Genomic DNA, 25,809 nt, shown 5'->3' on the forward strand with positions numbered 1-25,809 from the left:
ATCCCTCTTTATCTGGTCATTTATTGCTTCTCTCCTGACCGCATCAAGTTTCTTTCCCCTCCCCACAACCCAATCTCCTGCTCATTACACAGTTCAGTCGGAAGTTTCTCTCCTTCTCTTAGTGTGGACATAATGATCATCATCCCCTTCAAATAGTAACACTGATTCACAGACCCTACGATACACTGAATACTTAAGTTAGTTTATAATACACAGCTGGAAGTGGTGATGTATTGTCTCTTTGTGATTTTTTTTTTTTTTTTTTACAAATGGAAGTTGTTTTTTTTTGTACAGTTAATTCAGAGAGCACAGATGGCAGGTAACAATGGCTGAAGGCTTTGCCACATGTAAATGAAGACAATGCTGCCAAAGTTCAGCACGCACTCCCTCTTACAGACTTCTGCACACGCCCACACACGTACAGCTACCTGCGCACAGGCATATGTGCGTCTACACACATACACGCTCAGACCAATGCATTGCAGCAGCAGATATAAGGTCTTTCATTTAAAAAGGTTCACCAGAATCTTTTAAGTTTCTGCTCATTCAGAACAAAACGACATAATGGCTTGGGACAGATGAAGCTGTTGAAATCCTGACAGAAAGGTGTGGAAAGGGAAGATATTGCAACTACACCAGACACATCACACTCACAGGACGAGACAGGACAGGACAGCACAAAGGCAGGGGGCAGAAAGAGAGGGGAGAGCGAGCGAGGTAGAGTGAGAAAACAGAGCAGAGGGTATATCAGCCTGTGATGACCGTATGGGTGCACGTGTGTTTCAGTTCTTCTCCAATCTAATCTTTGGTCCATTTGTCCAGGGCTTTTTCATAGCTTTAAAACTGTGGGCTGTGTAACTAATCTGCGTTTAACTATCACCAGGTCAGTGTAGTGTGCAAGTGTTTAGTGTACGTGTGTGCTGATGTCAAAGGTTACATGGCTCTGTGTTCTGCAGAGCTCAGCTGATCAGATGACACTCTCAAAGAGAAGCGTGCTCTTGGTTCCTACAGGGGGCAGTAGTTTGGCCTCACTCTCCGGGGCCAGGTACTCCAGGTGATGTCTGCCCCAAACTGGGGTGGTCAGATGCTGCCACCGCTGCAGAAACAAACACAAGGACATGGTGAACTCTTTGTTAGACGAATGCTTCAACTTTCTAAGCAATGATGAGATCACTTAAACAAATAATGGCTAGAAGAGGGAGTGGAGATACATTCCTACAGATTTATCACCAATTATGAACATGCTCAAGGGAACCGATATGAACGCCCATGCTTGCAAACAGAAATACTGACCTCCCGCAATGACCCTTTGCAGCGCAGTAGTTTGTAGAGAACAGTGACTGGTATACAGAGCATAGAGGACAGGGCCAGCGCCCAGCCAAGTGCTTCACCCCATATGGGGTATGTGTATACTGTGTTGTAAGTCAGGGGCTTGTAGTTCACCACGTGGAACAGGAACACTCCCTATATGCACAAAAAAACATCAGCATTTTGCAACTAGTAGGGAAAAGTGACATGAAAAAAACAGAGCTACACATACCACACAGACAAAAGGTGTGATGTAAGACCAGCACCACTTCATGTAGGGTAGGGGCTGATAGCCAATCATTCGCGCCACATCGTCCATGAAACGGTCTGCGCCTGATAGGGGTGACATAAGGATGATGTGACAATGCACTGAATCGAGCAATTTGTATAGTTTGTACTGTAATTGTTTGTCTCACCATAGACCCATGCAATCACCACACACTCCCAGAAGGCCTGCCATAACAGAGTGATGCCACTGGCAGAGTAGTAGTCAAACAGCTGGAAGACATACATCCCTCCCTGACAGAAAGAGAGAGAGCATCGGAGCCATCCTGTCAATACTTAATGTGTGGCCTGTTTACAGCCTTGTCTCTACTGTTTAAGCTTTCATCCCAGATCATGTCTGGCTGTGGTTTATTGTTCCAATCACAGCATTAGGTATCAAATCAAGTATCTTAAAGAAACATTCAAATCTATTTTTTTTGCGTATAGACGGCCTACAAGGTTGCTGTGTTATGGTACAAAAATAAATGTTGTCCACCTAATTGCGAACAATGCATCCAAATGACGTCTAAAAATTCCCACCGTACCTCAGTGACCATGGACATGTCAATAAGGAAGCAGATGACGCAGCAGATGGCAGCTACCACCTCTCGCCGCAGGGAGCCCAGGACAGATTTAGGGGGTAGCATGTCCATGATTCCTGTTATCAAACCTTCTACTCCTACGAACTGAAAAAGAGAGAAAACAGAACAAGGGAAAAGGTAAGAGGCAAGGGAGCACAAAGGTGAGAGAACTCTGAAACATGCTTCTGACTCGGACCATTAATGGCTGTTGTTACAAATAATACTGCGCTCACTAGATGATGAGGGCGTTGGATATATCAAGGCAAACAGCACAGAAAATGACAATGGGGAAATGAAAATAAAGGTGTAAAATTTTACATTGGGTTAGTTGTTTGTTTCTGTACAAGACTGTCTACTGGATCAGCCCCACAAGTCCTCAACAACCTTCCCTTTGAAACAACCATCACATGTTAGACATACCGACTTGCACATGTGCCTGACATGTAATTGAGATTTTCCAGGTGAGCATGTTGGCCCAAACCCATCCTCTGCCTTCCTATGCAGGAATGTATGGTATCTTTATATTTTGGCCGATGGAATGAGCTGAGAGAATGACAGCTGTGTGGCTATTTTTACATCATTTCACAGAAATGGCAGCACATTTATAGGCAATGTGGCTATGGCAGCAAAAACAACAAAAAACAAAAAGAGATGGATAGAGAAGAAATGCGGGAGAGAATGGAAAGCGAGAGTAAATGAATGGATTGGAGAGTAGACAGGCGCTCTCTGTGTGAATCAGACAGAAGCTCATTGACAAATCTCTGGGCTGTAAAACAATGGATGTAGGCACTGGCTCAAACAGACACACAACAAACAGGCTGCTGAGAAATGTAATGCTAAAACTGGACGTGACGTGTTTAGTCTGTTTGTGTCACCCTTGTGTGACAGCGAGTGAGGCAGAAAAAGGAATGTGGATTAACGATATATTCCACAAAAAATATGAATGCGCTACAGAATCAAAATGACATGAAAATATAGCAGTAAGTTATATTTATTATTAGCATATATTCCCTTGAAGCAAAATTCTTTCTCCAGTGTTGGTATAGTGGACATAATAAAGTGAACTCAAATGTGGCTACTATCAGGTGATTACCTGACTGTCCAGGCCCAGTATGAGCAACATAAAGAAGAAAAGTGCTGCCCAGAGCGGCGCCAGAGGCATCAGAGTCACAGCCTTGGGGTAGGCTATGAAAGCCAGGCCTGGACCTGCACATTGAGAGATAGAGTCAGAAATATCGAGCTCGCATGGCTCTTAGTGTCAATAACTCGCTCATTTTTGTTTGGTTGCCAAGTTGATGTGGCGTTGTATTCTTACCACTCTCAGCTACCTTACTGATGTCCACTCCTTGCTCTGCAGCCATGAAACCCAGCACAGAGAACACCACAAAGCCTGCAAAGAAGCTGGTGCCACTGTTAATGAGGGCCAGCACAAATGCATCCCTACAGAGAAATACAGAGACAGGCAGAGGAATTGAGAAAGAGGGGGGGAGCAGAGCACAGAAAAAGACACTGTGAGAAAAAAGCATTCTAATATGATGTAACATGAGGCTCAAGTAACATACTCAAGACAAACATTGGGTTGGAGAAGATGGCCTGGGATGGTAAATAGAGGATCAATAGCAATTTCTCTGAAAGCTGCAGTTGTCTTTATAGTTGGCAGGTAGAGCACAGGGAACACATAAGCCAACAGGAAGTCTGTCTCAAGGTCTGAGAGGAGAGAGGATAAAAGAAAAACTTTCCTTGGCTACTCGTTACACATACACAGTATACACTGTACGTGACATTGTAATAATAAATAAATCAGTGATGTTGAAAGACTGAATTCTCATTTAAGTACAAAGTCAAAAGCATCCCTAATATCTGTCTGTACAGTGAGGACTACGCAGACAGGAATTTCTGTTTATCTTGACGAGCCTTGCTGGCAACACAAACCAAGAATCCTGGCTGATATGAAGAATGTATAAACAACAGTTGCATCAGGATGGTTTTTATAACACTGCTACACAGCTGCATTCACCAGCAACCTCCACGCAGTCAACTGTCAACATTCTCCTGTCACTCTGAGGCAGTACTCAGGCGATTGCGTACGGATGTAGATAGTCAAAACAAGGGAGAAAGAGTGATTGTGGTGAGAAAGCTGCCCATTACGAGGCCACAGTCATTAAAGAAGTCTACGGTCATATTAGCAGCCCTTCCGGGCCATGATGCTCATCACATGCCAGGAAACAAAGCTGTCCTCTACTGAATTAACAAAAAAAGTCAACTAAACATACCTGATTCCAGCAAGCTTAATCATCGCCTGTTGTGAATTTTCGAGCTGCTGCTGTCTATCTAAAACTACCTCTGATTTCCAAAACTTTAACAAGGTGCTTAAGCATCATGAATAAAGATGATCCAAACGCAAAAATGAGCTCACACTAGAAAACTTTATGTGTTTCAAAAGGAAATAAAAAATGAAATAGTCAAGCTAAATTTTTCATTCAAAAGCACAGAAGTAATTACCCGGACAAACAATGAGGAAGAGATGGGTCATTGGGTGGGTATATTTACAGCTCATTCACTTTTCTGTCTGGCTGCTGATTAGACGGCTGAATGGTTGCTGCCCTCGCCCCCTGAACACACTCAGGACAGGGTGATGCTGGACTTATGATCTGTCTGAATTATGTCAGACGATCGGATAGCTTCCAAAACCTCCTTCTTCCACACCTCTCAGGGGGAGTGACTGTAACACCCATCGCTGGTAAGTTTCCGAGACCAAAAATCTGACATCCCGTGTACTTAGTGAGTGACTGGTGTGGAGGTAAGAAAACGAAGTGGATGCTAACTTCTTTTGCGTATTCAAATAAGAGAACGCACTATATATGCCTTTAAGAAAAGACTTAGGTGTGTGCCACTATCCACCTATTATCATTGCATCAAGACAACAAAGACACAAAATTCCTGGAGAGAAACTGGAGCTCAGTCAAGAGAGTCACAGTCACATGAGAGAACACTCACTGAGAAATAGTGTAACACTACTTTACAAAAGGTGTTAGATTTTGCCCAAAAAGATGATAAATTTGTTGCTAGTGATTTTTTATTTATTTCAAAAGGACTGCAAATGGGTCTTTGACGTTGGAAACATTGGTTAACACATTAGCATGCAATATTAGCAGTAGTAACGTGTCAAACTGAGTTTAAAATATTTCACTTTGGACCAATGTGTTAGACCAACAGATGGACAGACTGATCCATAAAGCTACACAGCCATCACGGCTTGCAAAGTCATAAGCTATGTGTTTTTAAAGCAAGTGATCTGAACTAGTGCAAAATTTACTATATATTAACGCCTAAGTACAATTTATATATGTATCCTGCTATATACTCCTTGGCCTATTGCTGTCTGTGTGTGAGAAATAGAGCGGACATACCTCAGAATGTGTACTCATCTTTTAACTTCCAAGTAAGGTCAGGGGAGAGAAAATATCAGATAGCAAGATATTCATGAGGCCCCTCCTATTATGGGCATTCCAAATATGCAAGCAAGTTCTGAGATTTACCAAAACAAAGTCATATTACTGCTGTGGAGCTAGCTACCTCATAAGGATCTTAATAGCTTCACATGTCCTTCTGTTTAAGCTAAACACATGCAAGCTTATCAGCCAACGGCAAAAACAACAGGTCAGTCGACGGGCAGCAAAGCCTTTCAAAATGCAGAATGTAATGTTTGCTTGAAAATAAAAATAAAGCTGCCACATACTTAGGACTTACAGAGGCCTTCCTGGCAACCCGTTCACTTCTATTTTGATCTGGGATGGAAAATACTTTAAACAAGAGTAGTGTGCAGGGAAGTCGTTGGGCTTTCGATTATATTTCCTGGGCATAGTCGATTTAAGTGCAATGGTCATTGTGAAGTCCAGTGAACAGCATAGTCCTTGCAATAAAGGAATAAGGAGAGGTGTTTTTTTTCTTTTTTTAAGCAGAAAAGGATCCTTCTGGTACTTCATGTGACTGTTAGTAAAGGCAGAGTGAGATATGCTTCTTCTCTGAGAGTGTGTGTAGTGGGCGGAAAAAAAGCCTATTTCTAGTAGAATATATATACCTTTTTTTAAGTTTATTTAATAGTATTTGAGTCTGATAACACGCAGCAGAATACAGGTGCAGACTGTGACTTGGTGTTGACATTGGCCTCCTTCCAGTGACAGTGGCGTCTGATTTTATGTTGTGTATAAACTCACTGGTAACAGTTGTTATGGAAGCGGTTGTAGCTGCCCAGTGCGGTCAGGGCACCTAGTCCGATGGCATAGGAGAAAAAAATCTGAGTGCCGGCATCAATCCACACCTATCATAAAGAGAAATGTGTGAGCAATGCGTCACATTAGTTTTGAGCTAAGTTTTTCGAGACGCTGCTGTGAAAATCTGTCAGATTTCCTTGTCACGACTCTGCTACAGAAAAATGTGCACTGATACCAAATGCGAATGCAAAAGTTAAACCTGTGCTTCTCCAAGTTTGGACCAGTCTGGTTTCAGGTAGTATACAATGCCATCCAAAGCTCCAGGTAGAGTGACTCCGTGGGCCAGCAGAACAACCAGAACCAGGTAGGGGAACAGAGCTGTGAAGTACACAACCTACAGAAAGATGGAAAAGGAGAACTGTGAAGTACATTTCTAGATAATATTTGACCAATTTACATGATATTCTTGGGGTGGGGAGGTGAAGTTTGAGTGCTATGCATTAACTTGCATTAAGTGACAGTAGAAAACTCCACAGTAAACACTTAACCCTTCATATTACATGATGTAAGTACAAAAAAAGATGTGGTTATATTATGAATTTAATAGGCTAGCTGGAAAGGTTTAGTGCTTATCAACATGGTTCATCAGCTATGGTCAAATGTAATTGCACCGAAGTATATTTTTATCACTTTGATTAAGCAATTACCTGCTTTGCAAATACTCAAGTCATAAGTAGAAGCCCATTAGGTCCTTCCTGTAGTAGATGTGTAATGGGGCCTGTCATGTTACTTTGAAGAAAAGGTAGCCTGTAAATGGAAAGCCAGACAATTTGTAAACCTCCTGCAATAGCAGGGGTTTTTGGCAGACCTTTTCAGAAGGTAGTCTTTGTCAAGTTATGCTGAGAAAGCCACCCCCTGCTACCTAGTAGAAGCATCAAATCCCAGCTAAATCAGAACGGTAAAAGCAAAGTAGCGAGAAAGCACATATTTGCCTTGATCTAGGGCGAACATGGGCACAAAAGCCCCTTTCCAGCTTTCAAACATCTACATGGTGGAAAGTTACTAATCGGCTTACAGCTGGCTGGTTCAATCTCTTTCATTATTTTTTCCCTCGCTCTATGAGCTTTGGCTACTCTGGAGACACAAGTATGCAAACACAGACATCCCCACATGCGACAAAATAAAGATGTGGTTTTTTTATGTTGATGTACCAGAGCACATATATATAGATAAATATATAGGAATGTAGAAAGGGAAAAAAAGAAGTCACTCTAAACAATGTGTATGTTTAGCATAACAACATAAATCTTGGGCTCAGTGGAAGATTATACCCTGACTAAAAACAACCACAGAAATGAGCAAACATTCAAACAATACTCGCTTGCTTATATTGTGTTCATATGTGTTTCAGTCTAGACACTGATCCTCTCACTATACTAAAGCTGATTTGGGGTCAAAGGACAAAATGCTGCAATTATTTAAACCTTTGAATAAAGCCATGCAAATATCAGTCTGCACTCCATAAACCCAAATGGTGACATGTGACATTATGCATCAGGAAATGAACAGCTAGAAAATACTTTACCTTGCCAGTAGATTTGACTCCTTTCCACATGCAGAAGTAAACAATGACCCAGGTGGCTATGAGACAAAGCACCATCTCATAGCTTATGTCACCAGGCTCGTGCAGGCCTCCAGACAGACGGAGCACTTTGCGTCTGGAAAGAACAACAAAGAAGTGTCCCCATAAGAAACAAAAACACACACATTCATTAAAACAAAAGCAAAATAAATAAATATAAGCAAAATTTTGCATCTTGCTAAAATAACCAGTATAAATGTCTGTGTGAGAGAAAAAAATGGGGTGTGCAAGACATTGTTAAGATCCTAAATATTCTGTTTGGGGCTGTATTTAAGTCCTTATGGCTTTGAGTGTGTTTTAAAGACTGCTAACACCCTGTTAAGTCAAAGATTGACATACTCCCAGAACTCGATGACTGGGGAGCGCATGCCCTCAGCCTCCATGCAGCTGCCATTGAGGAGGATCTGGGCTGAGGATAAGTTCAGCGGGGACGTGGAGGAGACAAGGTTGGAGGGGGTGGCAGCAGATGACGCCACGGCAGACTGGGCAGCGCTGCGGTTGTGGCAGGCGCGTCGGAAGTCCTGTGTACAGTTGGGGGTGTTCCAGGGATGTCCACAGGTGGCCCAGGGCAGTGGGTTAGTGAAAGAGTGGAAGAGAAAGTAGAGGCCCCACACCAGGATCATAATGTAGTAGGTGTTACAGAAGAACACTATGACCATCGAGGCCAGGCCCAGACCTGACAGAAACAGAAAGAGAGAGCGATAGAAGTGTAAGGGTATGAAATTTGCAAACCAAAAGTGACGACATGATTTTAAAAAAAATGTCTCGTCTTCTCTGCATTTTCCTGCACACTAACATACACAGAGACTGGTACCTTTGAAGAGGGGTGCGATGTTCCAGGCAGAGACCCCCCCCTGCTTCATGAACTGCCCCAGTGCAATCTCGAGGAAGAAGACTGGGATGCCTCCGATGAACACAATCAGCAGGTAAGGGATCAAGAAAACCCCTGTAAGACACATATTTGTCATATGGTAGCTGAAGTAGCAGGCAGGCAGAAAAACTGTTTCATACCGGCCAAAGATATTGTAAAAACAAAGCGTGCCCCAATATACAAAATAAAAGCCCTGGCATGGTTTGAATAACTTTAAGTATATATATATATATATATTTCTTGTGATTTTATGTTTCGTGGTGTGAATAAACTCTGAACTGATGTGTATATAGCTTTCAACTATTTTAACATGCACAACTGCAACAGCATATAGAAAGAGATCAATACATTTATAGAAAATTACCATGATACTTACACCAGTAAAATGACATTAAGCTATTCATATTTAAATGAATTGCGTATTCTGTTTTTTATTGCTGACTTTTCACAACCAGGCTCTTTAAGTATGTGTTGCTCTTAGAAGCCAAGTTATAGCAGTAACACTTGAACAGACAGAAAATACAGAAACAAAAGTCATGTTTAAAATTTGTACAAGTAAATGGCAGCACAAACACAAACTTGGCTCTTAGCAATCCACAGATCAAGAAACAATCAAGAGGAGGTGGAAGCATTAAAGGACAAAAGAGCAAGCAAACGTCAAGAAAGAGGACAGACAAGGCCACAGATAACAGACGCATTGAAAGTCTATGTGGGAGATGACCACATTGTCTCCCATTCCGCAAGTGCTTGGACATTTTTGGCAGGCACAATATTGTCCGTCAACTTGAAAGCTGCATGATGAGGCGACAGACAAAGGACTGTCAATGGAGAAGGGAAGAACACAATAGACTCAAGCAGGAATTATTAGTCCCGATAGAGACATCTAATACCTGTTTCATTCTGATTAGCAGCAGTTGGCCCAGTGCAATTGGTTTGTGCTTAGCGTTTTCTATAAATAATCTCCTTTTGGATTCTCTTACTGTCGCAGACGCTTACTCCGATCAGTAGAAAATACATAGAAAGGCAGCGCGAGACATTTAAATCACTAAATCCAGGTGCAACAATTTGGTTTGAATAATAATATATCTGAGTGATGCCACCACAATGCGCAGATGGGAGGGAGTCACATGACCAGCTGTGACGCAGAGCAGAATAAGGGTATGAAGAAAGGAGGGAAACATGGATAGATTACTGGAGAGGCACGCAGAAAAACTGGGACAACGTCGTGGCAGAGCAGGTTCAACAAATAACAAAAATGACACGTCAAGGCGTTGACCTGGTTGGCTCTGCAACAGTGCTATTGCTTGACTTTTTTTTTTTTTTTTTGCCTCATTCAGTTCATCATTCTTTATGTCATTCACTGAGAGCAGAGGGCTGTAGCCATATAAGGAGACATTCGTGAGTCTAAGAGAGAAAGGGGTGGGTGAGCGAGAGAGATGCAGAGAGAAAGACAGAGAAGGGGAGAGAGATGCAATGAAAGGAGTGAATGGAGTGAGTGGAGAAAATGCTTTTGCTGATATACCCCCAACATATTGGCCAAATCATCAAGGAACAGCATCTTTAATAGGCTTAAATAAATCCTCTGTAATCATGACTGGACCAGACACATCAGGCCTAGCAGCTGAGTTACAAATAAGTAGATGAGATTTGCAGAGCATTAATTCCATGCTTTTACAGTTCATTCACCTATTACTGTCTCCAGTGGACTGTGACCTTGTTTCAGTAACAAGCAGGTCTTTCTAAAAGCCCCAGCTCTTATCTGATACCTTTGTTGTGCTACGAGGTGTACCCTCAGCTGGTCAAGGGTGTAAATACTGTAGCGGATGTGACTGTGCTGACGCAGAGGAGACAAACGGGGACAGTCACAGAACAGTTATTGTGTGACATATCCATATGCCTCCTTATCAGGAGGAGGGTGGGAGAGAGCACCTTTGTGTGCCTCATGAGTGCTGGGCAGGAGCACAGGGGGTGGACTGTGTGAGGCAGGCCATTGTTACATGATACCACAAGGTGGGTATCAGAGCCACTGGTCACAAGACACACACACATGAGGGAGCGGGAGGGCTGGACAAAGAAACGCACACATACACACAGTTACACATTCAGCTTCATTACAACTGAACACCTCATAAAAAAACAGAAAAGTGGGTAGGGCAGAGATAAGAAAAAAGTCAAGGCCAAAGGCTGCAGTCAGGTCAGGTTACTGTTGAACAAGTTGTCATAGATATAAAAAGGGATATGCCACTTATACCAGCTCAAATAACCTAATATGCCAATGTGAGCCAGAGGAACACTGTAGTGTAGTGCCATTTGCACTTAGCCCGTCTGTTAAGCAAGTGGCAGCTATAATAAATAAAGTGAAATCACGTGGGGGGAGTCACAGCTTTGCAGCTACGTGTTCACAGACATGCAGGACCTGCTTCGTCTACCTTTTATGTCTTTCACAGTTTAACCTCTCGCCATGCTGCCTTTCACTGTTATCCTTCTGTTTGAGTTACATAACCTGTTTTATATAGACTATGAAATAAAATACCTTGGTGATTCTGAAGTTAGGAAACTTAAACTACAGGATTATTTTTTAGCAAAACTTAAGATTTTTGGGAATTTATTTTCCTGAAAATACATAATGTATTTTAATACCAAGGTAATGGTAGCTCTAAATCTTTCTGTTTTGATGTCTTCATATTTAATTGTATTTTAAGAGTACTGAGGAGGTCAGCCTTTTGATTTATTGAATTAAGGTCAGCATTTAACACAATCAACCTGTTTAAACAAGGAGACCTACTTTAATACTCAAGACGTGAATCCCATCTTGTCTTTGTGAATAATGCGCTTCCTCACCAATAGAACTCAGACAGTGTGGATACATGAAAAGCAGAAGTCATTCGCACACTGAAATCTGCAAAACACCACCATTCTTACTGTGGCAAACAACACACCAGGCGACCCTCAAGGTTGTGACCTCTCTTGTTTAACTATAAACATTTACAGTTTACAGTCATCACCGTATCTAAATATCTAGCATATAGGTATTTCAATCATTATATGTTTGCAGATGACGCCACCAATGATGACAGACCATGGGGATGAAACATTTAAAAGCGAAACTTCTCACATGGTCATTGCAATTGTGCTCACTCGTGTTGAAACGTAACACAAAGAACCAGATGAACCACACAGTGCTCTTGAGGCTCACCTCCTCCGTTCTTGTAGCAGAGGTATGGGAACCGCCACACATTGCCCAAGCCAACAGCAAAACCCACGCAGGACATGATGAAGTCCATCTGTCTGGTCCAAGTTTCTCTTTCCACCACTGGTACTGCTACAGCTCCATTTCCAGTCCCAGCTGCAGCCCCGTCCTGGGTGAGTGGCGGTCCAGCCCCGCCGCCCTCACCACACCCTTGGCCCACTCCAGGCACGGGAACGAGGGGGCGAGCCGACCCGCCGCCCTCCTCCTCAGACAGGGTCCCTGCCTCCAACTGGGGGACACTGATTTCACCTGGACAGAAAAACAATGGGATCAGATAGTAAAGAAGGTGACAATCTGAGGAAACAAAGAGACAGGAAAAGGAATCAATATGGTGGAGTGACACTAAGAAAATCTCTTTTCACAAAAACATAAATTAAAAAATGCACGCAATATTGCAACACCATTCAGTTCTGAAGTGCACACATCCAGAACTTCACATCACGTGTCAACACTATAGACAGATGATCTCTCAGACCACACTCGTGATGAATGGAGAGAAGAACAGACTCTTCCCATTCATTGAAATAAACAGTCGGTACAACTGTAGTCAAATATTGCAACACTTAAGCAGCAACAGGACTAGAATGAATCTTATACACATTCAATAGGTCTTATTTATAACATGAACAGCCCACATCCTGTTGCAGCTATATTATCATCACTGAGCCCTCCCCCGATGTTCATTCTGTCTGTCTCTGTCTCACAGAGTGATTAGTGTGCTGCGGTACAACACAGCAGAGAGCCGCCTCAAGGTATATCTCGGGCTCCCCTGTTACTCACAAAGCTTTCATTTCCTCTCTTTCACGTAGGTCACTGAGCAAACGCATGCAGACTCCCCAACACAAATAAGCGCAACGTGCCACTTCATTAGTGCCATTCCGTGATATTAGTGTCAGCCGCTCCGTGCTGGATGCAAAGCAAGGCAGATCAATCCAGATCAGAGCAGTTTGAGGGGAGTGTGTGAACAGAGAAGGGGGAAAAGAGTAGGGAAGGTGATGGATGTAAGCATCTACGGAACAACTCATAAGAGTACTCCTGTGGTTTAAGATCATTTGTGAGAGGAATAGCTACATACTGTATTTATGTTTTTAAAAAGAAAATAAAAATAGTTATTAATAATAATTTTCTAGGTTAAGAATAAACGAGACACCTATTGTTCTGGAGCATAAATGGGGTGTATGCCAATGAGAAAATGCTAGACACTTACATCCATGCAGGTGCAGACTGATGCATGTGCAGGAGTTGCCTAATTTTACAATCAGGGCAAGGTTTGCTGACCTGAATGATGATGCCCACATAAAAACTTGGCCATTTGCAAATCTCCTGCACTCACCAGAAGTGACACCTGCTTAGCAACATCAGCTTCAAAAAAGACTTGAGGCTGCTCAGAGTCACTTCTGGTGCCACAGTGATGGATCATTGTGTATGCATGATGTAATGAGACAAGAAGACTGAGGCATGTTATGTGCAGCTGATTTTATCCCCTACGTCAAAGCAGTGGTAGAAGCAGGGATGCTTTCATTCCCCCCAGCTTATGTCTTAGCTAGTGGTTGAATCATATGGAGGGGAAGAAAAAATAAATAAAGGACTCATTCTTAAGCAGTGGAGGTCATACGTCATACTCACCTTGGCTGGTCTCTTCCAACTCAGGTGACATGTTGCTGGGTAACGGCACAAAAAATATAGAAGTATATATATATTTTTCAATTAAAAAAAAAAAAAAAGCAAGCTGGCTGTTTTAATTTAGCCAGGGGGCAGTCGAAGTTTAATAAATGCCTGGCTAAGAAGGCACCCGGCGGGCTCAGAGAGGCAGACGGAGAGATGTAGCCACGATATACAGTGCTCCAGTTGTCTTTTTTATGATTTCTTTATTCTGAGTTTGTTATTTTCTCCCTCCTGAATATTTTTAGATATTAAAAAAAAAGGGGGGGAAAGAATCGCAGTTTTTGTGATTACCACGCGTCGGAACCCCTCAGCTCGGCCAAGAGAGATGGGAAAAAAAAATTTCACAAAGCGCCGCGGTCAGTTGAGCCGTTGACGGAGGAGATTCAAAAGCAGTCGACGAAGCACTTGAAGGTAAGCCTGAAGAATCTCATGGATAACGGTTAAATGAAAATGATACTGCGCCTTGGAGTTAAGATGCTTTGTTTTCTTTTTTCTTTTTCTTCTTCTTCTTCTCGCTCTCTCTCAGCAGCCCGGTCAGAAGTCCATGAACCTGTATGGGATGCCGCGGTTCGACGAAGAATGTGATCTGCTCCACGGTCCGTTAGCTGTGACGGACGCCTCCCCCCGCCTCCTCCCGCTGCCGGCCGACCTGATTGGCTGAACGGAGCCCAGTGCGGTGCGCACAGCATCAGCAGCAGTCAAAATGAGAGGAGTCACAAGGATGGGTTTATTACACTGCATACGTCCTTGACCTGAAATCCCACAAATAACTGCAGATAGATGCCCAAAGCGGTGTCTGAGTCGCTCTGCTTATTTGCTGCATATCTCAGGGACTGTGTTTAAGGTGTATAGGGTGCCCTTGTGCCCACCCAACCCCCCCACCAGCTGGTTCCCAGACAAATAGCCTACAACTTTACCCACTAAATGACTTTATCTGTAGTTTCCTGAACATTTTTGTTCATCCCCGCTTCCTGCAGCACTGCTTCAACAATTCCCAGTTACACAGAGATGTAACTGGGAATTGGTATACCCACAGGTACATAATTAGCCCTAGTAAATAGATGCTAATTGAATTTTTAGGCCCTGTCAGACTGCAGTATGGCAAGCTTCTCACTCCACCGTATTTATTTAATAACTCTACTTCACTAACCTGTAAATATATACAGAAGTTACAAACTCTATCATTTTTAAAATTAAAAAACAAAAAAAAAAAACCTTCTAACAGTATGGAAAATCCCAATCAGCTACTTCACAACCAGATTTAAAATGAAAATACCACTTACATGTTAATAAATAGTAATAATAATCCAACATGCACTTATTCATCAGTCAGTAATTGCACAATGAGATGCCTTCAGAGTTACTTTTAGTGCATATTGTCGATACATTTTTTCCTTTTACTTAGGCACCATGTTGAATGCAACACCACTGGGTGATGGAGTGTCCTATATTTGTGGTGATGCTACTTCTACTCAAGTGATCTAAAATTTTAGATTGCACTGTAGTCCTTGCCAGATGTATATGATATAATTGGCTTATCCATAGCAAAAGGTGCCAAAGCGATGTGATGACGCTATTACAGTTTGGATGTAAGAACCACCTCATATTCTGATCACAGAAACTGTAATTCTGTAGTTGATGTTGGACGACATCTAGTGGCCATTGTATATATCAACCGGATTAAACACAAAAGATCCCACTAACACCACTAATAAAACATTTCTTTTATATATTTCATAACATATAACAAATGTATAAGAACACAGTGACAGATTCAGTGCAACATCAAGCCGTTATAAATATGCATCACTTTAACTTAAATCACCAGGCGGTGACAATAAATAGCACTCAAATAAATAGTCAGACAATTAAATATGTTTGAATTGTGAGAAAAAGAAACACAAAAATTGGAATACCAAAGATCTAAGTTTAAATTACACCTGAAGGACGGGCCTCGCACAGCCAGTGTGACAAGTGATCCTTTAGTCCAGGCTAGAGCAGCCCTGCTTTTGCAGAAGGTATAGCAAACCTTTCTTAAATAATACTTTATGATAAAAGCTCTTTAACTCTGGAAACAAAAGTGAAAAACAGATATACAAGATCTCACAAAACTTCCCTCAAGAATACATTTACATATGAATATTGTGATATGGCTTGTAACAAAAGGCTTCAATTCCATAATATACATAACATTGACCTGCAACGGGGGCAGATGCCTAGCAAACCTAAATAGAAGGCAGGTAAGCAGGCCTATTTCTTCAACATGACTGCATCTTTTCCAACTTGCATTATGGCGTCTATAAATATCTGTTACTCTAAATCAGTGATCATTTTTTAAAGTGCAATTTCATAGGGATTACAATTCACCTGTTAATTTTGTGAGTATTTGTTATTTAGATATTAGAAATTATTTGTGAAGAAATCAATCAATCAATCTGCCCCCACAAGTCTATGGTAAAATCCATAATAAAATTCACCAAACCTGCAAGACAGATTTACTGAAAAAAGTTATGTGCTGCCATTTTGCGCAATTTTCATTTCGACTACAACATCTGACTTTGTGGAAAGGTCTGCCAGATCACACTGACTCTATTAAAAATTCTCGGCTATAGATCCTGGTGGAGGTCACTGTGTGAGAGAGATTTGTAATGGTCCTCCATGCCAGTTTTAGCTCGATACCTTTGAGCCACTAGTCTCTGGTAGCGGGCCTGCTGTTGGTAGTCTGGGTCCACATTTACCCAGCTGTTGGCCACCCACTTCACCCCACGCCTGACCAGGCAGTCGCCGTGCAAGGAATACTCATCTAACTCACCCATCCAACCTGAGGAAGCCAGGGGAGAAGATAAACAGAATTTAAGGAGGAGGAATAGATGTAACAGCTACTGGAGTGAGGTGAACAAGATGAATAAATTCAGATACATTTCAACAACAACCAGTAATGAAGTGTCAGATGAAACGCTGGATGATTTAGCGACAAAAAAGGATAATATTTAACACAGAGTTTTGTTTAGGTTTACCCAGAAATCAGTGTCATTATTATGCTACCAACTGTTGTGGTCATATTATAACTGTAAGTCCCCACGATTCAGTGTGCCATACTACACTGTATATTGTTGCCACTGAATACTTTAATATGAAAGGTGTAGTTTTGATATTTGAAACGGGTTAGACCTGGTCATACGGCAGTCAGTGTAATATCTGAATATCACCCAGTATTGCAACAGGCTTTTGTCATCTCCTTGAATACAATCCTATTGTCATTTAATCCCATGAACAATGTATTGTAGGACAAAAAATGAAAACGATGATGACACAACAAATGACCAGAAAAAGAAGCAAAAGGGCAGTAGAAAAGTAAGACTGAAGACTTTTGTTTGACAGTTTGCTTCAGTACAAGCTTTCAGCCGATCGTATGTCTATCAGCTGACACTGAATAAAGGTCTTTTTTCTCTGAAATGCAGAGACCGCCTACTTTCTCAGCAGGCATACATACTGTGGTATGTTTTCATCTCTGTAAAGTAACCACATGCAGAGAAGTTGGGATTAAAAAAGTACACTGGCATGCTTCAACCTTTCTGGATTTAGGCCTAAAGGCTGGCAAATGAACACAGTGGATTGCTCACATATGTTTTTGCACACAATAAAGCTAAATCTTTCTATTCTTACCTCTACCATCAGAGAGATGGTTGTACCAGAGGAGAGCCGTACCAGCAGTAGGTTTCATTCTCAGATTCCCTCTGCCACATGTCTCCTGAGTGTCTGTCAAATCAACTCCATCCTGGACCAGTGCCTAGGACACACAAAACTGTAAACAGCTCGTGTCTAAGCTTATGTGTTCACTTAAGTATGAGAGTCCCTGTTATGGGTCATTATCTGTCTGCATTCTAAGAAGCAGCAAGGCCACGTACAACTATCATTAATTCAGAGTGGAAAAAAACAGAAAAGAGGCTTTGCAGGTTTCTGACTATGAATTGTGAAAGCACATTTACCTGCTCTTCATAGGTACGATTATCTGCCACAGGAAAGGTGGATTCACCCCCTTCCTCTACAGAGCTGAGGTAGAATAACACGGTAAGATACCTAGGATAAAACAAGAAGGGAAGCAACAAATACAGATATTTGTGAAAAATGTCTTCCTATAACTAAAAATACATTGTTTTGTTCAACGCACTAACATGCTGATTAACTTCCTAAAGCATTGAATTCTGCTTTGTAATACAACTACATTATTTAAGCAGAAAACAAATAAATTAGAACCTCAAACTCAAACTCAAAAAATGCATTCATACCTGCAGGACACCTCTGTGAGAGCAGATGTGTTCCCTGCCAGTCGTGTGTGTGCACAGGTCGTCTCTGAGTGGGAAGGGCTGCTATCATGGTGGGCATTACTGAAGTCTCCGTTCTCAAAGCGAATCACCTGCAGTGGTTCACTCAGTTCAACCAATGCAGAGGGCAAACGTGTGAGACTGGTTACTCTAAGTAAAAGAAACAAGACAGCAAAATAGTCTTTCACATTTCAACTACAAGTGTATCGGTTACGAAGAGCACAGAAAAGAGTACATATCGGTAGTGACCTGTTCCTGAGTGTGCGCAGCACATGGTGAGATCCTGGGCCTTGGTAGAGCCATGTATGCTTGCTTCTCTGTTTGAACCGACTATGGAGCCTCCCACTTTGTGCTTGTCCTGGACGTTGGGACACATCATAAACACGCCTAAAATCTCCCAACGTCAGCATCCCTGCCAGACACACACACAAGGATAGAAATTATTAAAGCAGTCTCACGGTTATGCAGTATCATGATTCCAATGCAGTATAATTCAGTTTGGAATTCTACTACAGTGAAGAGCAGGCTACAACAGCCTCCCTTCTCTCTATTCTTCCATTCCTTCCCTCTTTGTCCAACCATGTGCTGTTAGTCTCAGCTGAATGATTGTCTGGCCCCCATCAGTTCCCCTGGGAGACCGCGCCCCAGCCGCAACAATAGCTCTGGGGTGCCAGAGAAGAGGTGGCTGGGGAGGAGGGGGTAGGGCGGTGGGTGAGCCAAAGAGTGTGGAGGAGGGAGTTGGGGAGTACAGGGTATCCGGGGGAAAATTAAGAAAAGGGGTTGGAAAATAATCAGTTGTTAATGAGATAGGACGAGGCACATCCGGACTGGGATGTGTAGAATGCCTGGCACAATGGTATCAGGTCAAAACGGTGTCACCCCTCTTCCTGCCTTGCCACTCAAAAAGACTTGCACGCAATCACAGCCACCCGTCAGCCATTCGCTGTACTCTTACCACTACACAACCACTGTAGGAAACACACAACAGCAGAGAACTAGCCTAGTGGATTTATTTGTTACACATCTGAGTTTGGCAGCCTCACTCCGAAACACTGACTTAAATGAGGGTGCTTGCATGTAAGTGGGTTGGAATTACAGAAATCAGATGAGGACAAATTTTAACTAGCGTAAAAATGAATAGTGGTGGATATTTGTGTCAAAAAGGACATCACAATTACAAAAACTTCTTTTGAACTGAAACTTAAAATGATGGTCAAAAGATGAATTCATTAACCGATTTCATTTGAAAACACATTCTACTAGTGTGTCACAAAAGAATTCCAACCTAGTTTTGATGTGTCTTAACTCAGATGATGCTCTTTATTGAATTTCCCTTCTGGGATAAATAAAGTATTTTTCATTTCATTTCATTCATTTCATTTCATGTCCTAAATGGAATCACAAATCTACTGACACCCATTAGACACAGGAGCACAGACCTGTTGGGCAGGCTTCCAGACCAGTCAGTATCTGTCGTAAGTTGTCTGGGCTCAACCAAGTACCATCTCGAGAACGTGAATGACTCACAATCTGGAGAAAAGACCACATCTCACTTCAACAAAAAGCATAATATGCTCTGATAGTTTGTGTAACATTTCATGACTTTTTATTATTTCACGACTTCACAAATGTATTTTTTGCTAAATCAATTTTCCTCCTGCAGCTGTGTCATATATGTTACCTCTTGCTTCTGCAGCAGCCCGTCTTGGTTCAAATCCAGCAGACTGAAAACCTCGTCTGTGCTGAGAGAAAGAAGTGGCTGGTTTGATTCTTCTTGTCCCTGGCTGGGTGCTGTTGCCTGGCTGTCCATCAGACCCTTGAGCTGAGCCAGCTGCACCACCACACGGCACTCCTCCTCTGACAGGAAGCCAGGGATCTCTGACAAGAACACAAAAAAGACAATAGTGGTGACTGCTATGACATATGGTTGATCAAAGAGATGGGCTTGGAGATTGAGCAAGGCTAATCAAAAACATGCAAAGTGTGGCGGAGATTCAAAGACAAACTGTTGGCTCATACATTCACATGTTAATATTACACATGACTGCTAGGTAGCTGTAAGCCACGAAGTGATTAAAAGCAAATAAACTGTAACCATTTCTTTTTACTTGCAGACTGACACCGGTAATTACTGATGTCTAATCTGTCACCTACTTTCATTCATGTTTAAAAAGTAACACCAACAACCTCTGCAGACACACAAGTCAAACAGAACTTTGTTGCACATCTGAACTGGTGACAGACTGACAGACCTTAAGTGGATTAGCAAGATTTCTGTTAAGAGTTTTGGTAAGATCTGTCAGACGGCTAAACTGATTATTTAGATTGCCTAATAAAACCTTTCAGAGAGACAGCCTGATCAATGCATGATAGCAAAAAACAGACAGATCTTAATAGAATTAGTTCTGAACCACATATTTGATTTATGTTCTGAAAAAAAAAGAAAACAATCTTTGAAAATGTACTTTCCATGTTGTAATAATGCAGACCACAGGAATAAAGAGTTAAACACTTATATAATATTCCATTTAATTGTAATAAAATGAAGCTAAAGCAAAAAACTCGCTGCATATTTATTTGTTGCATGTGTTATGTTTCAGTCGGGGTTTAAGGTAAGAAAGTCTTGCATGATTGTGCACATATACTGTGTATATAATGAGAGTCTGTCACTCCACAGTGGGTCATTTGTGGTAAAGTCTATCTCACAGGCAGTTTTAATGAGTGACGACACTGGACTTCTTCCAGTGGGGGGAGGTAGACAGTCCGGGCTTCTGGGAGTCAGTAACTGCTAAAATTAATTAGTACAAAGTAGTAACAGAATCAGAATTTGGCATGCTCATTCTCATTTACACATGATATATTTACTGCCTACGCTGTACCAAGCCGCCCAAGAGCAAATCCTCCATTTTGGTATCTAAATTTTGATATCTGCTCCGAAATATTTATTTCAGTGGGTCTGCCCGCATTTCCTGGACAATTAGATACATCAGCAATAATCTTATTTTATGTATACTTCTTCATCCATTCATAGAATTTTTTCAGATGTAAGTGTGAATGCATTCAGTACTGTTTCATGATTTCCTCGTGTTTACTTCCAGCAATCCATCCATGTTTCTCAGTCATGTCCCCTCCTAATAAAAGGCTTCCGGCAGGTTGGCTGCTTGTACAGTAGAGGCCTTGTTTGTCACCCGTGTCTTTTACACTGTACCCTCGGTTAATCCCTATTGTCCAGTCAAGCCTCATTAATCTGGATAACTGATATGAATGAAGGGGGACTGAGCCTTCCTCTTCTCCCTCCCACCACTGTCTCTCTTTCTCCCCCCGGAAAGGAAGTGACCTGCTTGTCTGAACAGGAATCAGGCCATGGCTACACAGCAGGACAACACTAATTTTGTTTGTATCCTACGCACATGTTCACACGCATACAAATGTACATACAGTATGCACTTTCATGTATGCAAGTGTCCACACACAAGCTCCACATCTTCTGTCATTTGGAGAGATTTTTTTGATGAATGTTTCTTGAACGTTTATGGGTCAGCAATGACCTCAACCTGTGACAATTTCATTGTCTCTTCTGTCTTTATCACTACGGACATCCTCAGTCTCTTGTAAGTAATTATAAAAACTTTAATCTAAGATGGAATTTGTTGGGGGAGGGGTGATCAAAAAGGTGCAAACAGCAAAGAGGTCAGGGTGGGACAAGGCAGTCACTGGAAGAAATGTGGAGTGGAAAGGGTGGAGGAGTTTCAGTACATCAGGACCAGTGTCTTCCACAGTTCAAGCAGCTGGCACAACAATTGGCAGAAAGTCAAAAGTGCCAAATCCTCGATGCTACAAATTTTGAGCTCTGTCAAACACACTTAAATCTGCTCATAAATGCAAGTCAATTCACATCTCTTGTAACACTTTAATACGTTCCCTACCCCTTTCTCCCTACTGTTTGCTACACCTCCCCTCACCCCCTTCATATGCAAATCTGTTCAGAGCCCACTATAAATACACCTATTCTGTCATCCTCTTCTCCACTTTCACACAGAGATCTTCATTTACTCAATAGACACACTTTTCCTGTTTTCCAACTTTTGTCCCAGGATAACTGCAGTGATCTGTCCTCGTTTTATATCCAGAATGTCCTCCCATTCAGCCTCCATGCTCTTTCTTCTTCTGCTTGCTGGGCCTAGCAGCACATTAGCGCTGAGTCCTGGTAGAGTAAGGGCAGGGCTGGAGGGACGAGTCAGGGCAGAAGGTAGGGTTCGATCTGGAGCAAAGGACAAGACCGGGGACAGGGCGAGCATTGTAGGCAACACTGAAACAGGTATTGGAGATACTCATGTTTCTAAGCCAAGAGTGGCAGTTGGAGAAGATGGTGAGGTGTGGGAGGATCCTGATACTACGACCAACTTCAGGTCCACACTTTCTATCAGCGAAAGTGGACTATGGGAACCCCGCAGCTTCTCTCGCTGTGTCCCCATCCCCTCGGGCATGGCCTTGTGCCAAAACATTGGCTATGACACCATGAGGATGCCCAACCTGCTGGGCCATGAGTCTCCAGCTGAGGCTGTACAACAAAGTGCCAGCTGGTTACCACTACTTGCAAGAGAGTGCCATCCCGATGCCCGCATTTTCCTCTGCTCTCTCTTTGCTCCAATCTGTCTTGACAGGTAGGTTTACAAAACAGTTTTTGTATATAGTCAAAATTTTTAAGAAATCAGGTTTTTGTTTTTAGTAAATTTGATTTTCACAAGACATTGTCTTATAAGTTTAATTGTACAGACTTTGTATTGCAAAAGTGCAGTAGCCAGGATCCCAGTGGGAAGAAAACAACCAGGAATGCCCAGCTTAATTAATAGAAATAAAAATACTTTAAATGTTAGATAAATGATTATGTTAAATAGGGGCAGATTCATCATGGGATAATGCCCTTTTGACAGCTATTGCACAAATTGGTGCTAGTCTCTGTGGAAAGAACCTGGTTTCACAGAGAATCCAGGCCATCAAAGGACCCTTATCAGTGTCAGTTTATCACCTCCCAGTTGAGAAAAAGAAAAGCAAGCACCAAATGTTATCTAATCCAGCTCTGTGTGTTCTCCACCATTATATTATTGATCCGATCCTTTCAACTATTCACAGCCGCCAATACTCCCTCTCCATCTCTTCCTTACCAGGTTTATATCACCCTGCAGGAGTTTGTGTGAGTCTATACGAGACAGTTGTGCACCAATCATGAGTTGCTATGGCTATCCCTGGCCTGAGATTCTGCGGTGTGACCAGTATCCTGCAGACCATCTCATGTGCATCTCCTCCATCACGAACACCACTGTTCACGCAGGGGGGCGTAGAGGTGAGAAAGTGGCTACACAGACATGCATGCTTGAGTAAACTTCATTCAACAAACTATTCAATTAGTGGTTTGACTGTTCCAGTGCCTCAGGCAAGCTGTCGGGATTGTGAGCTGGAAGAGGCCTCCTCTTCAAAAGAGACACTGGAGACATTTTGTAGGAGTGATTTTGGTGAGTACTGGTATTCTTCCAACTAAAATCCCTTTTTGCACATTTCTTTGTTGGTGATTATGAGACAAGAGTGCACTGTTAATAAATACATGTTGTCACTCAGGCTTTGCGTTCATCTGCTTTCTCTACAGTTGTGAAACTGCGTCTAACAAGGCTCAAATATAGTCCAGCAAGTCTTTCTCAGTTCTCGTTAGCTGCAAAACTGGACGTCCTGAAGCATGGACCCCTCTTGGGTGGGCAGATCCGCTCTCGCATTGAGCTGTGGTTGGAGAGAGATGCCACCTGCGTAAGGAACATGACACGGCAACACCCGCGAGGCGGCACTTTCCTCGTAACAGGCACAGTGCAGGGGGAGCGCCTGGTGGTCAACAAAGCTTACGCCTGGCAAAAACGAGACAAGGACCTCATGGCAGCTGCTCGCAAATGGAAACATCACCGATGCAGGACTTAGGATTGTGTGTTCAGTTATCAAATTCAGAAGAACTACAGTGAAAATTTGAAAAAGCATTAAGCAGCTATGGTTAGGGGATAGCAATTAGATTTTCACAAGTCCACAACTGTAAATTACACTTGGTCTCCTCTTTACAAGTGGTTTTTGGAAGAAACAAAACAGAGAGAGCTGGTTACAAAGGTTATGCATCATCAATCTGTCTTTCTGGCAGTTGAGGTCAAAGCAATAAACGTTGTTTAGTAGAAAATGTACATATCAGTTAACTTAATATTGTTGGTCTATATTTGTATGCTTTGAGAATGATTAAATTTTGTGTTCGAAACCTCAAGGAAATGGCATTTATTCAAGATTAGCAGCTCATATCCATAAACACCAGTGTACTTACCAAATAGCAGAGGCTTTAGGCTTAGTGTCCTCATCTCATGTGTCCTGTCAGGCACAAGGGACACCTGCTGAACATGTCCAACCTGCAGATGTAAACAAGACAGTGTGTGAGTGTGGGTGTGGGTGGCTGTCTTGCTATAGTAGCTCTAAGCAACATTATATGCTGAGGAATTAGATGTTTTTTTAGGTCCAGGTGTTGCAGTTATAACATTTTTTTCACCAGGCAGCAACATTTGACGAGGGCCTTACAGCATGCAGTGGCTGTGGAAATGAGTGTTAACTCCTGTGAGTGTGTAGTTTTTGTTTTTTTTAATGTACTGACCCTTTTGAGATGCACTTTTACTAATTTGCCGCATGACACTTTTCATCAGAGAGCTTAAATGGCATGCTTTATCATACTGAAATGTTGTCCATTTCTTACCCGTATCCCCTCAATGCGAGGAAGACTGAAACTTTGACTGTAGTCCTCCACATGTAGCTCTCCTGAGGATGGGGCAGGAGGGGGTAAACGGCTTCCAGTGTCGCTGACTGGTGCTGAGGAGCCCCTGTCCCCACTGACCAGATCCCCGGGGCCGTTGTTGTAGTGCACGTAGAGCAGCAGGGCGATGACATTCAGGATGTACACGTGAAAGAAGACCATGACCACAACGAAATAAGCCCGAGAGCAGACATTACTTCTCTGGATGTGCAGTCGAGTGGACCGAAAAGGGGCATTGAAGGGGGGCAATGATGGTTCGTCGCTGTCCACGGTTTCCTCCTGCTCCATGAAATCTTCCTGAGTGTCTTCCATTTTAAACTACTGCAAACTAGCCGCAATGGGAAGCCTGATATATTACATAGATATATGGGCAACGTTACTGCAAGAGGCGACCAGATAAGGTGTGTTTGATAATGTTAGCTGGCTGCTTGACGTTAGCAACTATAGCTAGCTGGCTAGCTACGGAGCAAACCCCACCTCAAACCTCTGACTGTTTCGACAAAATTGGACGTCGTCGTCTCCGCTGCTTTTGCCCAAAGAAACAGGGTGGTTTGGGCCGAGAAAGCAGATGTGCCGACTGTCGTGTCCTTTGATAAATAAGTGTGTCATCATTAACTGAAGGCCCTTAATCCCGTGTTAGCTAACTGACGCGCTGCCCCTGACAACCTGCCTAACAACCAGACAGACAAGCTGACGAGTCAGGAGCTGCGGCTTCACAGCGGCAGCAGCAAAACGTTAGCGACCTCTACTGGTCAACTCCAAACTGTTTTTAAAATAGATGTATTCACGCTTTAGTGTTTTGGAGTTGTTTAAAACCTTTTTTTTTTTAAATATTGCACGATTTTACCTCTCCCGACCTCATG

At 42.4% G+C, this 25,809-nt stretch overlaps 2 protein-coding genes across 2 annotated transcripts; both read right to left on the reverse strand.

Moving 5' to 3' along the window:
- Nucleotide 1: 1 nt before the first annotated feature.
- On the reverse strand, nt 2-14,367 carry LOC103370863 (sodium- and chloride-dependent creatine transporter 1). The gene is made up of 14 exons (XM_008300032.1): nt 13,757-14,367; nt 12,077-12,379; nt 8,824-8,955; nt 8,349-8,685; nt 7,953-8,085; nt 6,627-6,761; nt 6,371-6,474; nt 3,469-3,593; nt 3,247-3,359; nt 2,118-2,258; nt 1,725-1,827; nt 1,541-1,641; nt 1,294-1,464; nt 2-1,096 (listed from the first exon to the last, which is right to left on the reverse strand). Exons 1-14 carry the CDS (start codon nt 13,785-13,787, stop codon nt 968-970), a joined length of 2,058 nt encoding a protein of 685 aa, XP_008298254.1. The 5' UTR covers nt 13,788-14,367; the 3' UTR covers nt 2-967.
- Nucleotides 14,368-15,497: 1,130 nt separating this feature from the next.
- Nucleotides 15,498-25,598, reverse strand: LOC103370864 (transmembrane prolyl 4-hydroxylase-like). Its single transcript, XM_008300034.1, has 9 exons — nt 24,890-25,598; nt 24,470-24,551; nt 19,802-19,998; nt 19,560-19,650; nt 18,370-18,532; nt 18,085-18,270; nt 17,785-17,875; nt 17,462-17,585; nt 15,498-16,616 (listed from the first exon to the last, which is right to left on the reverse strand). The coding sequence occupies exons 1-9, from the start codon at nt 25,256-25,258 to the stop codon at nt 16,402-16,404; spliced, it is 1,518 nt and encodes a 505-aa protein (XP_008298256.1). The 5' UTR covers nt 25,259-25,598; the 3' UTR covers nt 15,498-16,401.
- Nucleotides 25,599-25,809: the final 211 nt, after the last annotated feature.

Source organism: Stegastes partitus, unplaced genomic scaffold (genome assembly GCF_000690725.1).
Source record: "Stegastes partitus isolate 25-593 unplaced genomic scaffold, Stegastes_partitus-1.0.2 Scaffold1492, whole genome shotgun sequence".
In the NCBI taxonomy this organism is placed as follows: domain Eukaryota; kingdom Metazoa; phylum Chordata; class Actinopteri; family Pomacentridae; genus Stegastes; species Stegastes partitus.